The sequence below is a fragment of the Xiphias gladius genome, chromosome 13 (genome assembly GCF_016859285.1).
Source record: "Xiphias gladius isolate SHS-SW01 ecotype Sanya breed wild chromosome 13, ASM1685928v1, whole genome shotgun sequence".
NCBI classification, from domain to species: domain Eukaryota; kingdom Metazoa; phylum Chordata; class Actinopteri; order Istiophoriformes; family Xiphiidae; genus Xiphias; species Xiphias gladius.
Window position 1 is genome coordinate 1158732 of NC_053412.1, and position 16413 is coordinate 1175144.

General features: G+C 42.4%; 1 protein-coding gene across 2 annotated transcripts in view; it reads right to left on the reverse strand.

The window, feature by feature from the left end:
- Positions 1 to 16413, reverse strand: part of LOC120797991 (CLIP-associating protein 1-B-like) — a 54925-nt gene that overhangs the window by 3113 nt on the left and 35399 nt on the right. The window contains exons 21-39 of one of the 2 annotated variants that reach the window (XM_040141865.1): positions 16110 to 16298; positions 14762 to 14866; positions 12718 to 12815; positions 12576 to 12599; positions 11765 to 12012; positions 10690 to 10753; positions 10249 to 10251; positions 9792 to 9955; positions 9126 to 9348; positions 8834 to 8929; positions 7585 to 7737; positions 6281 to 6387; positions 3313 to 3460; positions 2536 to 2773; positions 2371 to 2424; positions 1667 to 1869; positions 1402 to 1530; positions 997 to 1203; positions 481 to 597 (exon numbers count right to left, since the gene is read on the reverse strand). In XM_040141865.1, coding sequence (XP_039997799.1) covers positions 481 to 597; positions 997 to 1203; positions 1402 to 1530; positions 1667 to 1869; positions 2371 to 2424; positions 2536 to 2773; positions 3313 to 3460; positions 6281 to 6387; positions 7585 to 7737; positions 8834 to 8929; positions 9126 to 9348; positions 9792 to 9955; positions 10249 to 10251; positions 10690 to 10753; positions 11765 to 12012; positions 12576 to 12599; positions 12718 to 12815; positions 14762 to 14866; positions 16110 to 16298 — 2570 coding nt within the window. The remainder of the gene's footprint in view (positions 1 to 480; positions 598 to 996; positions 1204 to 1401; positions 1531 to 1666; positions 1870 to 2370; positions 2425 to 2535; positions 2774 to 3312; positions 3461 to 6280; positions 6388 to 7584; positions 7738 to 8833; positions 8930 to 9125; positions 9349 to 9791; positions 9956 to 10248; positions 10252 to 10689; positions 10754 to 11764; positions 12013 to 12575; positions 12600 to 12717; positions 12816 to 14761; positions 14867 to 16109; positions 16299 to 16413) is intronic. The other variant, XM_040141866.1, reaches the window with a different exon arrangement.

Sequence of the window (16413 nt, forward strand, 5' to 3'; positions counted from 1 at the left end):
GAGATCAAAGTAAACAGCCATGTAAACATATCGCTGTATAGGTTAGTTTTAAAAGTTACTACTAATATTTGTGACCGCTTAAAATTAGAGCGTAGGTAAGTGTGTTGTGTGACTGGCTCGTCCTGCTGTTGTAAGAGTCCTCGATTTCAATGAGACGTCCTGAATAAGTAAGACTTAACTACTGATGCTGTGAAACAGATTGTCAGTGCAGGCAGTTTACCTGATTTACCAACAGTCACAAGCACGGGTCACATATTTTCAAAATTAATAAATGCACAGTCAAACGGTGGAAATGTTTGGCAAGAAATGTCACATAAGCCAAGAAATAAACTCGGACACCGACTCCAGCTGCACCACCTTCCACTGTCTGCAGCTGCTGCAGAACGTCTTTGAAAAACCTGCCGCTGAAAAAACTTGGTTAAAAAAAACAAACAAACAAAAAAAGAATGAAAAAGCACAACAGGGAGGAAGTGAGTGTACCTTGCTGCCGGTCAGCTGAGCCAGGTAGGGCTTCAGCTCCTCTCCAATCACAGAGTAGATGGCCACCAGGCAGAAGACACTGGCCTTCCTCACACTGCTCTCTGTGTTGTCGTAGCCCTGCGACAGCAGACGATGCTCAGTGAAACACTGCAACAAACACAACTGCAGCCACAGCAGAGGAGTTTTTATGACTCCTGAATCCCCACTACTGCGCTCCTTCGCTGTTTATTTTTCGTAGAGGCTACTCCTCGGTGAAACACAAATTTTAAAGAGTAACGACAAGAAAGAAAATTTTACGGTTTTCTTTTTTAAAAGACAGTACCAGTCCTCTTGTCAACAGCTGAGCACATAGAGTTTGTGCAAGTGGATTTTGAGCAGGAAAGTTGATCGGTGACGTGTGGTTAAATAATAATCAATTATTAACTGAAAATCAAAGAGTCTATCTCTTACTGTTCATGGCTCATTGACTGCAGTGTCAGTGTCAGTGTCAGTGTCAGCGTTTGCATCATGTCCCACCTGCAGGAGTCCGGGTATGATGTCAGGCAGCAGCTGGTGTAACGGCTCCTTGGTGATGCGTTCAATGGCCCTGGTCTGCATCTTAATGGCGGCCAGGTTGATTGGGTAGTCTGCCGTCTGCACGATGGGACAGAGGACCTTGATGCACTGCTCCGGTTGGATGGAGCCCGCCAGCGTGGAGGCCGCCTCCTCCGCCGCCCGCACCACCTTCAACAGCCAAAGTGGAAGGAAGAGAGCATGATGTATATGTAAAAAGAATATTCCTAATTCAAGAGAAGGGACATTTGATGTTTTCATCACAAAGTCACAATCCTGCATCAAGTGACCTCTAAAATACCATCCCAGCAGCCCTTCCAAACTGGGAATCACTTAATCAGACCTGAAAATAATCCAAATGATTCCAACCTCCTTGTGCGAGTCTTTGTGAGCCTCCAGCGTCTTCATGATGGTGAGCTCGGCGTAGTTCTTGAAGCGGGCCGGCTGGTTCCTCAGGATCTCCTTCAGGACTCGCAGGGCCAGAGCCCGGATCGTGTGCTGAGAGAGAGGAGTCAGTTCAAAATGACTTTCGGGAATTTTGCTACAAATGTGATGATCAGAAAGCACTGAACATAGGATGAAAAACAGTGTTTGAGATTCTAAAAACACATGGAGGGGGGGCTTCTGTCCTCACGTCTTTGTCTCCCAGCGTCTCAAGCAGCAGCAGCAGCATGGTCTTGAAGTGTTCCTCCCAGACCACCAGGCTGTCCTCCCTGGCCACCTTCAGCAGCTCCAGAAGGGTCCCCCGTCGCTCCTCGGGGCCCCGCTCCCCTGCTTGGCTCTGAGAGAGCTCCTTCAGCAGCTCCGCGACCAACTCCAGCTGCTCGGCGGGGCCAGCTGCAGGTGGAGAGCTAATGTCAACTACAAGGACTTTAAAGTGTTAGAGCACACATTTACCCTAGCGTAGATATTCAAAAATGTTGTGGAGTGCTGCCACTGCACATGTACTATGTGAATTTTTCAGATTAAATGAACGATGTGTTACTTTGCTCACAATTTAACCAAAGTATGATTTATTGACACCTCTGAGTGCTGCAGGAAGGGAGGTTGACGGTGGGAAAAGTCTCGAGCTCGGACTTAAATCAAGCAAGACATAAACAGACGTAGACATGAAGTCATCAATTTGCTGTGCAGACATTATGGTATTTTAACGTTCCTCAAGAGACGCTTCATAAATTTGTACTTGTTTATCTTTTGGATGATGCATCATTGAATTAGTGTTCACGGCAGAAAAAAATATGACCAGTGTTAAAAGACTTTCTCAGGTAATGTTTGCTTTTCTGTAAAATGACCACAGCATGATTTGTAACGGGACACATTAACACATCATGTCTTTACCAGGGAAGCTTTTGGGGTTCAGGATCTTGTTTTCGACACTTTCTTGACGGCGGCCTGCGATGGACAACGGGAAACGGAGAAAACATTTCAGCTTAAAAACACGACATGACAAACTAAAAGCCAACCTTTTAACTTCTATCCTGACTAAAGAGAAAACAGTCTCACCATCTCGCAGCTGCTCCACGGCATCCTCATACAGCGCCTCCTTTAGGGCAGCTTTGTCCAGTGTGCTTATGCTGTCGGTGTAGTTGTACGGATTGTAATCACGGAAGCGCGGGCCGGCAAAGGACCGCGGCGAAGGAGTGTTCAGCAGCGACGTCTTGTTATCCAGGGCTGTGCGTCCACCCTCCACCACGTCACCACCGAGCCGAGGGTCAGAGTCTGAGGACGCCCCGACTCCGGACTGAAGGACGACCATCAGAGTTTGTAAAGACAACTCCAAATGCATGTTTTTTACAAAAACTCAAACTACTATTGTTCTCACACCTGTCCATGCCCCCAGTGGAAATTTACTAGACACAGTACAGCTTTGCACATACTTGGGAATTTGGTGAGACACTGTAGCTCACTGTCCTCCAGACCTCATGTTGAACACTTTGCTCAGAAACTAATAATTCTAATTGGATTCTTATGCCCAAAAAGAGCACGTTTCTCCCCTCAAAACAGAAAACAACATTATAATCCACTATATTACCTCCACTGGATTGTGGAGATATTCGCCATTTAATCATCTGCATGTGCAAATAAACTAAAACTCGAATCTCTCTGGTCTCGGCTGCCTGTTCCACAGTTTAATTTCTTGTTTATTTTGGGAATTTGTCTCATCATCCTCTGTGACGGTGTTGTTTTGTTCTTCCTTCTCTCTTTTACCGTCTTTGCTTTGCTACGGTTACACTTTTTTCACTCCTGTGTTCATAAACAAAGCTGTGTCTCCCTCCTCACCATGCTTTCCCTCTTGCCGTCCCGCCTCAGTGGCTCCATCAGGTCTTCTTGGCTGCGGAAGCTGAAGTTCTGGATGGCCTCGGTGACGCCGCGCAGAGAGCTGTAGATCTCCTCTGAGTTCAGGTTTTCACTGTCGTACTCCAGCATACTGATTTATTAGAAAATATAAATCACATGAGAGCTGGTTCTGCTACAGCAACTAAACAGGTTTCATCATCAGACGACCGTCTACGATCTGGGGGAACAGTCTGTAAATATATGTGACTTTGTTGCTTGAAAAAGTAATCCCTGGCTCTTTAAAGAAACCTTCCACCCAGGATATAAGAGGTACAGAGTAGGTTCTTTAAGACTTTTGGATGAAGTTCTCCGAGGAACGTAACTTAACAAGCTCCTTGTGGTTCCTTAGAACCCTTTTCAAACAGACGTGTTGATACAAGATCACTTCAGATAACAAGGATCAGTCATTCAATGGTCGTGGATTAGCACCAATTTTTTGTGAAAAATGACTGAGGACGCGTTTTCCTAGACATGGACCAAACACAGTCCTTGCTGTTTTTCAGAAACATTATGTGTTTACATTTCATTTCATGGTCTCAAATTGTTCCAAATTTTAACAAAATAAAAACTGCAAGGAACCTCAACAAACTTTACTTGACTAAAAAGACCATCATCAATAAAGAAAAGGGGTTCAAAATGTTTAAAACACAACTTGTAACCCTCCAGAGTTTGTCCATGACTAGGAAGAGAGGCAGCAGTCAAGAGTTTGGGCCTGCAGTCCACTTTTTCTGTGCGCCGCGATGTGTTGCAGTACAGTCCAGTCCAATACAGTGCACGTGCATAGCCGTGCATGTTGACAAACTGACACAGGCAGAGGCAAACAGGTGAGTCAAGCACGGAGACACAATTTACACGGTTTCTCACCTGAGGACTTTCAGTTCAGTGACAACAAAGCAAAAGCAAGAACAGAGAGCAAACAAATGAACGACAGGGAACGACAATTTGAGCAGATGGAGGCACAAATTGTTGCAGCAAAGCAGAAGTGACAACAGATGAGACTGTTGGTGAGTCAGAGGTGTAAGGGTTTCACAGTCTGTCCTCCAGAAAGTGGAAACATACTCCAGAGAATCGACAGAAAATGCAATACTGTCCCTTTTATTAACATTGTCCCTCTTAAACCTGATGTTCGACCATTCTTACTTTGATTTTCTGTTTCAGAAAACAAATACCTAAAAGACTACTTAACCACTGAATATGTTTAATGTTACTCATCGTCCAAGATTTTCTGCTTATTGGTCAGAACAAGTAGTTAATCATAGGTCCACTGCAGATGAAGAAAACTGTGCACAACTTTATTTTTTATTTTAAAAAGATATGATTTCAGGTCACCACCCAGCCCTACTGTGAAACCCCAGAAGAAGAGAGAGTAGGAGGAGGAGAAGGGGGGTGGGGTTACCTGGGTGAGTAAGCTCGCCGCAGGGCCTTGAGGGAGGAGTGGGCAGTGGGTGGAGGAAGAGGAAGGGAGGGAGGAGAGGAAGAAGAGGAGAGCAGCCCGGAGAGGAGATAAAGATGTGAAAAAAGTGGAAAGTAAGGAGAAGCACTGTTCTCAGTCAGTGTTAGTACGGGCGGGTGGACAACTGGCGTCAGTTTGTGTTTGGTGTAGCTGGATAAACTGGCGTCAGTTTGCTGCCCTGACATAAGCTGTTAGCATTAAAAAAAGATTATTAGCAGTAAATCATTTAAGATACTCTACAAAAAGTGTGAGGAATTTTCATTTTCATGTTACGATTCAAAATTAAAGACACTGTGTCTAAACGGGACTTTCTAAAGGCAGAGAAATGTGCTTTTTTGCCAAAGGTTTTTAGAACAGAGTTGATCCTGTTACTCGATTAATCAATCACTCGATCAGCAGAAAGTTAATCGGCAACTTTTTGAATGATCTGTTACTTGTTTAAGTCATTTTTCAAGCAGAAATGCCAAACTTTTGATGGGTCCTGGCTCTCGATTGTTAGAATTTGCCGATGTTCTTGCTTTATATAAAATGTTATTGGGTTTTAGACTGTTGGTCAGACGAAACAAGACATTCAAGGTGTTCACTATGGTTTTCTGATGTTTCATACACTGGCGATTAATCAGTTAATTGAGAAAATATTCGTCAGATTAATCGATAATGAAAATAGTCGTTAGTTGCAGCCCTTGATCCTGTTGTCGGTGGTAATGTACACTAACATATCTGCCTGTTGGTTGGTGGTTATTTTTTCGCTTTGGTGTCGCGGTAAAAAAACTAAGACTATACAATTTCCTTTGACTGTTGGCTCATTACAACTGTTTCCACATATTGAAATTTTAGTAATAAATAAAATCTCTTAACTGATCAGCCTGATATCCAATCAAATCAGTGCTGAGTCAGGACCAGAGATATGGAAGCTGTGAAACATTTACAGTGAAATAATTTAAAAATATCTCAGTGGCATTTTTTTCTATATTTGAGTTGTCATATCAAGTGAAATATTATTACTTCTTTACTTTGCTTGAGTTCAACTCCTGATGCGAGAAAGTCACTAATAAATATGGTATCCCAAATGTCTGAAATAACAGTTATCACATTATCGTTACAACTGAACGACCTTCAAATCAGCTGTTGTCGAGGTCAAAATTTCTATCAATAAAAGCAAAGGCAACGTTTTCGATGCGGTATCTTTTTCTGGTGCTTAAAACAAATGTCCGAATGATTGTGGAATTGTGACTGTGATGAGGATGAGTTGCAGATGCCAGAATTTTATCAGTTTGGATAAAATTTAACACAGTTCTGATGTGAAGAAAATAGGAAAAAGGTGGTTAGTTTGTTTGTAACATATTTCAATGTGACTAAAATACCTGCAGCCTCTTGAAACTTTAAAACAGCAGCTGCTAGTACTGTGACTTTAGATTCGAGGTGTGTTGTGGCAGTGGGGGGGTCACTGAGGTGTACCTGGGAGAAAGCCCCCCGTGGGAGCAGTTGGTGGGCGAGGTCAGCGGGCTGCTGCGGCTGCTCGGCTGTCGTGGAGGCGTCCGGCCCGCCGAGTTACTGGGGGACGCCTGCAGATCGACAAATTGACAACCGGCTTTACACACACACACAGACACACAGACACAGACACACACTGCCAAAACATCTGGAAATCACTTCTGAACTGTGCAGAGGGCAGCAAACGTAACACTGACGTTAACAGTTATGTTTACTGAAATACCGGCAATTACAAATGAAGTTCTGTAATACTAGTGCTCTTCTAAAGTATGTCAGTTTAAAGTTTTAATCTGATCTAGTAATATTTGTCTATAATTAAGTCCTAAAAACCTTAATTTCTTTAAACTTTATTTAAATTTATAGAAATTAGTGCCTCTGTCTTGAAATAGGAACAAATAAGGCGGCAGGTTGCCACACAAGAATCGAGAAAAATGAAGACTGATTTTATAAAAAAATACTTGAAATAAGTTGAAACATTCTCAAATAAGAGTCTGAGGACTAAATCTACAGACAAAAGACTTGCGCATGAAGGAGATTTTTTAAATAAGCACATTTTATAAGTACAGTTTAGAGTTTTATTAAACTACATCAACACCTGCACTTACTAGTTTGCGGACGTAATGTTTTGTTACTGGTAAAGTTCAGAATAGTTAAATGTAACAGAGAGGAAATTTGGCATCAAATTAATTTTTTTATTTCTCACAACATATTTTCTGTTTAACAGCAGTATAAAGTCAGTAGTGAAAAGCTACATTTCTGCAAATTAACCTTGGTGACAGTTTGATCATTACTTAATTATGTAACCTTACTCTTTCAATATAGTGAAGAGCAGTGTTGCGTGATTCCTCTGGCATTATTTCCCCTAACAGTAAATATATATATTAGTGAGTAAAATAATTAAATAAAAATTGAACAACGTTTTAATAAGAGTATTCCAGCATTGAACAGTTGTATTGATTCTTTGACTTGAGTGAAAGATCCGAGTTCTGTTTCTCCTACTGAACATTACTAATATCAAAATTGTCAATCAATTCATCAACAAACAAATTAATTTAATTCTGTAACACTTTTCTTACAAGGCACTGTAAATATGTGAGTTGAATATCTTTAGTATAATGAGGCAGACTTTTGAGCTGACAGGACAGGGATCTACATGTTTAGTGTTTTTCTACAACAATCAACGAAAAACTGTAGTTTCATATCACATTCCCAATTCCTTTCTTTGCAAGAAGAGACCGTTTGTGTGTGTGCGTGTGTGTGTGTGTTACCATGACGATGCCGCTGTTGGCGCTGGCGTTCCTCAGGTGGTTGTGCAGCAGTTTGGTGGTCCCGTCCTGGAAGGTTTTGGGCAGAGCTCCCAGCAGCATGGTGAACTCAGGTGTGTTCAGCTCAAACAGGGCGATCAACACCACCTGGGCTGCCTGCACACACACACAAACACACCAGCACGTGTCACTTGAGTTATCCTTACAACTTTTTCCTCTATCCACTGCAGCCTTATTTAAACCCCATTTGTACGGGATTCATATTACAAATCTGACAGGGGAAGGTCCTTGTAGGAGTTGACTGAATGAGCTGGGATTTATCAGTTTAATCAAAACCTTTGTCCACTTCTTCAGTTGTTACCCAAACTGTGCAAACAGTAACAGTAACAGAGATACAACTGGAGTTACTTACTGGACATTATGGAACTTGGATCTATAATTATTACCGGGATATGGGCTGAAAAAACACAGACATATGAGCTCTACACGGGCCAAAATCTAATATTAAAATTACCCGACCCAGTTGGGCTTTTTCGATACCGAATCTCATTTTAGAAAAATTGACAAAACAACAGAAACAGAGAAAGAGAGAAGTGAAATTTTCTGACCCCAGAACCTCAAGTTGAAAGTCGCTATGAGAGTAAATTACATGTTAAGAAGCCTATTTGTTGTAGTGAACATGCAGCATGTCCCTTCAACTCAAAAATGAAAAGTAAGTCAAGCAAAAGCTGGAAAATAACAGTTTCCACTCGTAGCTTCTTCAGGATAACTCAAATGTAGGATTACAGAAAAAAAAAGTTAAAGGCAAACTGCAAAGATGCAGAACTTTCATGCAGAACTTTCTGGAAAAGCCTCATATGTTTTTTTATGTTATATAACAGTTGGCACAGTTAGTCTCAGAGTTAAAACTGCACAGACAGCATCCCCAGCAATTCATGCACATACTGCACATATTGCAGATTGCTACTAGGACAGTCAAAGTTGAGTCCAACTTCACTGAATATGGAACAAGACCATAACATGATTCACACTGCTGAAATCAAACAGCTTCAGAGCAGTTAGTGTTGAAAAGCTTTCACACAACTCGCCCACTATCAGGTTATTTTGAGCGTTTTCACATCCACCCAGTGAACACGACTGAACAGACTCCCAGGTCTGCAGACTGACAGCAGCTCCCTGGGTGTTTCTGATGTCTCAGGCTGGGTTAGAGCTGTTTATATACCCCGGTCATGTTGTTTGATGGAGATTCTACCTGCTTGCACCTCTCCTCCAGGTTGCCCTCCCCAGGCAGAGAGGCCACGGTGCTGGGTCGGCCTGAGAAATCCTCCCCTGCCCAGTTATGAAGGGTCTGGGAGTTTGGTGGACGAGAAATGGCGATTGGAAAAAAAAAACATCAAGACGTGAAAACAAAAAACGAAATAAGAAACAACTAAACTTACAAATAAAAGGAACACGACAATGAAATCTAAAAGATGAAAAATGAAGCTGGTTTCTGAGGGAAGATGGAGGTGGCACTGAAACTCCACGCCGTCCCGACGTCCTACCTTACGCACGTCGGAGCTCTTGGGCTCGGTGGTCCAGGTGATGATGCGTGAGACTGCTAGGCGCGTCTCGCTGGAGTTGACAAAGTCAGCCGGGTCCATCTGGCGGGCCAGAGCCTCGATGTAGCGCAGGATGGCCACCTTCACCTTAAGGTTGGGCGTCTGCGTCTGATCCACAATGAAACGCATCAGGATGTTGAACTGCTGCTCATACGGGAATGACTCTCTACAAGAAGATGGGCAAAAATAAAGAGACGCAGCGCTTGTAAATTCAGGAAATACCATTGTTCCTCTTGTTTGAAAGTATCAGTGCCAATAAATCTATATTAGTCCAGATGAAAACCTTCTTTTCATTTTTAAAGTGTAACTGTGATTCAGAGGTCATTCTTTGTAGGGTCAGATCTGTGAATGATATTTTTTTATTTGAAAAAAAAAAAAAAAATAACAGATGAAATTTTTGCCAAAATGCAAAAATTGCAATTGTCAAGTGTGGTATAACTTAATGAAAATGACTTGGTTTTACTGGACTTGAAGTGTGAACTGTACAGATGTTTCACGTAGGAAGAATAAATGCTGGATCAAGCCTCAGTACAGGCAGAACACTGACACAGAGATAGTTTTTTAAATCATTTTAATATATCAGTGAAAGATCTTATCGCTGCTGCTAACCTGGTGACGTCCAGGGCCTTCTGGACTTTGGCCTGGACGGAGCCCAGGAGGTCAGCCCCCATCTTCTTCAGCAGCTGGGTGAGGAGGATGAAGAGCCAGTCCTGCAGGTCATCCCTGTGCAGCATGATGAAGTCCACCAGAGTCTCCAGGAACATGCTGAAGACCTGATACAGAGAGAGGGATGATGGGTAGGAGAAGGGAGGAAAGATGTCAGACAGGTAGAGCAGGAAAAGGACAGAGGAAGCAAAAGGCAGAAGGAAGGAGAAATGAAAGAGAAAGGAAGGACAGAGAGGAAAGAAAACAAGACAGAGAAAGAACAAAGACATGTTCTTCACGTTGTTTGTGTACCAGTGTCTGTTTCAGACATGTTAACACACAGTGCCGTTTAAGAGAGACAGGACAGCAAACTGTTGTAAAGTGAGCAGCTGGTTGGATCAGAAGGTGAGTAAACACTTACTCTCTGGTGTTTGTTAGAGTCCGCAGCAGCGAGGAGGCATGCAACAAAAAAACACACACTGTTAGTTTGTCCTGCAGTTAGTTCTGACACGTGAGCAGTGAAATCAGTCAAACAATCCGAGCAGGAAATTTACTCTGACCACCGGCTGCAGTAAATCCAACAAATCTACCACCTGCTGTCACTCCTCTATCAGCCAAGGAGGCTTAATATTAATGATGAGATTATCGTGATGACTATTAATCTCTGTAGAAGTTTCCCTCCCAGGTCTCTCCACAGAAATGATGTTTTCAGCTGCTTCCTGGCGTGGAACTGCGGGCAGCATCGCAGGCTGTGTTTCACCTTGATGTTTGCCATAATTTGGCTGCTGCCTGATGTTAGTTCGCACTTCGTACAGGCTGTGTGAAACGTGCAGTGTCTTACAGAAGCTCAGCCGGATCTCACCTTGCTGTGAGGGTCTGCAAACATCCTGGTGAAGATCTCACAAAGCCTCTTCAGCTCCACACGACTGTCGGAGAGAAACAAGCACCATATCTGTCATTTAATGCCATTTACCAAGTTATTCAAGTCAGCTGTACAAATCACCAGCTCCCGACTTCCATCACTAATGCTCCCGACTTTACCCTTTGAGGACTTTAAAACCATAGGACCCGTGACTTGGTATACGGCTAATTGGCCAACTGAGGCCCCGAAAGAGATAATTCACTGAATTTGCTTTGAAGTTTGGTCACTGGCTGAAGACCTCGACACACAGATAAGTCTAAGAAGATTTCTAGAAGAAGAACGCTGAAGCGAATACATGTAAGACTTTTCTGTCTTTGCTTGAGCCCCACTCTTCTTCATCTAGATTAAACAGTGGATCACAGGGTGTACAGCTGCTCACAAAGTGTAGACTAAAATATTTAATAGCCAAATAAAGCTGTGTCATTGTTACAAGGTATTAAATAAAACATTAAAACATATATGTTTGTACATATATGTTAATTCTGTACTCACCTTCTTAAATATCCATACATTTTCAGATATATTCACACCTTCACACCTTCCAAAACCAAAAACTGACTTGTACTTACTTTTTAAGGATAAAAAAACGAATTTTAAAAAGTTAACAACCACACGCCGAATATATTTCTGTACCACTTTCTGACATTAGTAAACTAAAGACATCCCATCGGCTACTTTTTGACTACTACTACTTTTAACATCAGAGATACAATAGGACACACATTTCAGGTGTGTTAAGCAATTTAAGACATTCTATGGCTTATTTATTCTCTTTCTTTATCAAAAGAAAAATGAAATGCAGGAGTTTTGTTTTGTCTTTTTGTTTTCTTACATTGAAAGTTTAAGAAATGCTGAGCAAACACAGCATATTTTACCAAAACTGACACTGTTTCATCTTTTTGCCACTTTGATTTGCCAAAGTGCGAAGTTGTTGCAGATCAGGCAGGTGTTAGTTGTCTGCTTCTTTAATGCAACTAGCCCTAGTACTGTCACACACAGACCGCGCTACGCCCACCTGAGCATCCTCTGGCTCTTGAGCAGGTTCTGCAGTCCCAGCAGTCCCTCCTTCCTCTCAGACCAGTTGGCGCTGGCGCAGTGGTTCAGCACCTCCGCCACGTCCTCCGTCTGACGCAGGTAGTGCGGCGCCATGCCGCCGTTGCGCGAACTGTACGAGCGCTCCGAGCAGGCGCTGGAGGCGTCGCTGTTGGCGTCGTCGTCCGAGTACATGCCCGGCGACTCAAAACGCCGCCTCACCGGCCTCCGCTGAGTCAAGGGAGAGAGGATAGTGGGGTTCACAGACAAGACTGGAAAGTAAGATCAGCATGTTTTCTGTAACAACAGCAGTCATGCCTTCAGAAGCCGAATCTAGAAACTACTGCCTTGAGAACATCTACCATGCAGCTACAGAGTCATGCAGGTTTCTGACGCTGTGATGTGAGATGGATGATATACATATGATGCTGGCTGGAAGCGCTGGACATTGTTCACGTTTCACTTCACCTCAGCGCGTCGCCTCGATGACACAACTTTCACCAAACCAACGACAGCCAGCGCACCAGACTTTTGTCATACACAGCTGTGACACAGGGACGCCGTGCACAGCTGTAGTCTCATAGGATGGTGTTAGAAAAAAACGAGCGGAAAATCAATGGTTGGAATTCTGCCACAGCCAGCGTCTTTTGTTAGAGTTTTATTCGAGCAAAGCAAGGAATCCCAACCGGATCATTGTATGTGTCATCTCCACTTTTAAAAATGTCAGTGTTTGAAGCTCATGCTCTGCATGCATTGAGAGAATGGATGAACTCTTGAGGCAGATTTATTTGTACCTTATTCCTCGAGTCTCCTAAGAGCTGAAATTTACAAAGTCCAGGAGGAAAGAGCACAGAGGAAGTTACTGCAGGATGGTACAAGCTCTGACAAGATCAACAAATCCACCTTTGTTCTTTCTTTTTTTTAATCAATTCTCACCAGAGCATCTGCCACAGCAGCCTCAACCTCAGTGCCGGTGTTGAGGATTCTCATGGCGTTGACGGAGGCCGAGATCCGAGCCTGATGGGACAGCCGGTCTGAAAAGGAAAAGGTCAAACACACATGAGCAGGTCAAGAGCAGAGTCATTCCTGAGCAAATATGGGACAAAATTCAACAGAGCAGATGTGAAGGTGCAAAATGGTAACAGGCACTTAGAATGGAATAAAAACATAATAAAGAGGACCAATGCCTTCTTCACTTTTGCACAGAGATGAATGAACTAAAACACATTAATAAAGTGAGATTTTACTCGGAGTGAAGAGAGTCTTGGTCCTGTTTCTTGTGGATTTTAATGGGCTAAGCTTGAGTGAGATCGAATTTCTAACTTCATTATTTAGGTTGGACTTTACTGAAAAAACAAATGTAAATGCTATTATTAACCATTTATAGTATTATTTTAAAAAAAATAATTCAAATTGAGTCAGATGATTTTGGATTGACAAATATAAATGAGTAATTTAGACATGGAAAGAATTTCTCAGAGCCCCGTCAGCACTGACAAAGACGATGGCGTGGAGGAACATAACTCTGTTAAATAACACCCAACCCAAAGCAACTAGCAGAGTGTTGTTTATAACCAAAATAGCAATAAAATGTTGGGTGATGAGAATGTCAGCCGGCAAATTGTTAAATCAACAAAATTAAATATTCAATGCAAAACACACCATGAATAGTACAAAAAAAGAGGTCAGGTGAAAAAGCATTGCTTAATCAGAATGCCACAAGATACACAAGTCTAACATCATGTCAAACAAAAATGACAATCATAAAGCTGCACAATAAATACTGTATGGACAAACGTAGGTAGATGCAAATATTTTGTTCTCACAATTTACAACCACTGAACCGATCATCTGTTTTCTACAAATATTTAGTATAAAACCATCATAGCAACATAATAATAAAAATATGTTTAGCATTGCCCCCTGCAGGTGAATGAAATGTATTGCTTTAAATGAACCAAAGTGGGAAACTACCAACAACAAGTTCTGTCTGATTTAGCAGCTGCTCTGGCAGGTAAAAAAACCAACAAAAAAAACCCCATCACTTCAGTAGCTCAGATAACCTCAAGAGCAACGGACAAAATTGAAAAACATCTGGCTGGTGATTATTTCCCACTCTCTGTCCACTAGAGACTGAGCCAAGAGGTCGACTTCGGCCATGCAGGGAGAGGCTGCACAAAGCAGGGAAACTCAGTTAGCCAGATAACTGGACATGAATCATATGGAATAAATGTTTATGAAACAGAGGGATTTTTTTTTTTTTTTTTATACTATCTGGCTGGCTGAGTTAACCTGCTCCCTGTGAAGACACCACTGGTCACCTGAGTAGCACTCTGCAGAGGACAGGGCGCTGGTTGAACGGGAGTGACGGCGAGTCGCTGCAGGAGGACGTAAAGTTAGAGGAGACCGGGACAAAACACTACTGTTGTTATCATGATACAGTAATACAACCCAATGAACCAACAGCTGACTGATTACTTTAATCCTGATCTGTAATTAAAAAGTAGAAGAAACGTCAGACTGCATTGAGTCATTATAACACGTTTGATTTAAAAGACAACAAAAGACTCTTTCTATATTTGCTGTAGAGAACAGTCTTTATGTCTTTGCACTTAATTATAACGATTAGCAGAACAGACAAGAATCTGGACATTTAAATACAGAGCATGCAGAGAAATAGGCAGGAGGGATAGGGATACAGGCAGACAAGACGTGCAGGCTAAGAGGAGAAGTGAGGGTTGGTTGGCTCGTAAAGGTTTCACATCAGTGTGATGTGTGCTGACGTCAAAAGAAAGCTGGCACTGCCCTTCACTAGAAGTCTTCTCAGTTTTGTATTTTGAGCCATTCTGTGTACTTTCCAAACTTTACAGGACCTTAAATTAAATTTACCGTCTACAAGATTGTCTAATTTTCCAGAAATTGTTTACCGGTCCCCTAAGGAGGAGGAGGATTTGGTGGAGGTCTTCAGTGCCATACTCACCCAGGGGGGAGAAACCCCTGGCGGGGCTGGTGTCGCGGCTGCTCTCGCGACTGGTTTCGCGGCTGCAGCCCTGACTCATGCTCGGTCGAGGGATTCGACTCCGGACTAGAGAGGTGAGGCAGAGAGACAGACAGAGGGACAGACAGACAGACAGCAGCGCAGGGGGGAGAATTTAGCCTGCAGGACATCCAGCCAGACACTGACACACCTGAAGCTCTGCAGTCTTGGTTAGTCAGGCAGGAGAGAAGGGAGAGTAAGACTCAGGGAGGCAGCAGGTACAATATTAGTATGAGGAAAAGGAACAGGAACAGGAACCAGGAGTGTTGTTGTCATGTGGGGTGAGCATGCAAGTCTGTACAAGTCGCGCTAAGGAAGAAACAACAATCGAAACTTTCAACTCACATCTAAGGAAGAGTCTGACCCAATGGTTCCCCTTTAACCAGTCACCCCCTCTTCACATTTACCGGGTCTTCATCAGATGTGATTTACGGCAATGCAACTGTCTGTATGAAGTTTCCATTTTTAAAATCTCACATGATTCTTACACCTCAGTTCCATGACTACATTTGGGGGATTTTGGTCAGTTTTTTATAGAGGTGTCAATAAGTCTTTATAAACCTGTAGATCAAGATTATTATTAAAAAAAAAAAAAAAAAAAAAAAAAGTTAAATCCGCAAAGATGATTTGTTCGATTGATTTTCTTTAATTTCTGAATCAACAGTTAGTTTTAAAAACAAACGATAGTTCTCATCTATTACTGAATACATGGTAAAATAACTCTGACAAAATGTAATTATTCTGGTTTTTAATCTACAATGTCAGGTTTAAATATTGTTTTAGGGGGTCGTTCACCTGGACAAAAATTACTTGAAATGCAAAATATGTTATATTTTGTAATAAAAGAGTAAAACCTGGAGATATTGAACATTAGTATCGGCTGTCAGAAACTTTAGCAAGTTTTTGTTACAAGCATCAAATTTCATACTACGTAAAATATAACTGTGAATCAAGTTAAACTTTTTTCCAGTAAGTTTACCTCAGCTCCTTTTAACCCTTCAACTGACACTTCTTACCGGCCATCTAACTGTCAGTAACGGTGTTTCAGCTGCCTCCTGAACTTCTTAATCTGCAACTTCACTTCCTTCAAGTGCTTCAACTTCAACCAGAATCAAAGTTTTAAGACACTGAGATTGGTTCAAGTTTCTACTACAATAACTTCGGCTGATGTGAGCACCCCAAAAGAAAAAAATTCTTCTAAATACCCAGCCATTTCCAAATAATTGTTGTTGTTGTTATGAGATTCATTTGTGTTTCTTTTTCTACGACTGTGGTTGAACACCCTCCTTACCCATGCCTGATCTGGTGGGGCTGGTTTCTCGGCTGCAGCCCTGGCTGCGGTGACCTCGAGGTTGGCTCTTGTCGGCCAGACTGGTGGAGGTGCTGCCGGCGGCGCCGGCGCCAGTGCCCATCGTCGGTCTCGGGATTCTGCCGTAGGTGGAGCTCAGCAGTCGGCCTGGAGAACCGGACCGACTGCCGGCTGCAACGTAGAAAAATGTAGGAAATGTTTCAGTGGAGATTTTTATAGTCGTATTGGGAATGTTTTAACGGCAGTAAGAATGGAAAACAGAATTAAAAAAAGAGGATTAAAACGA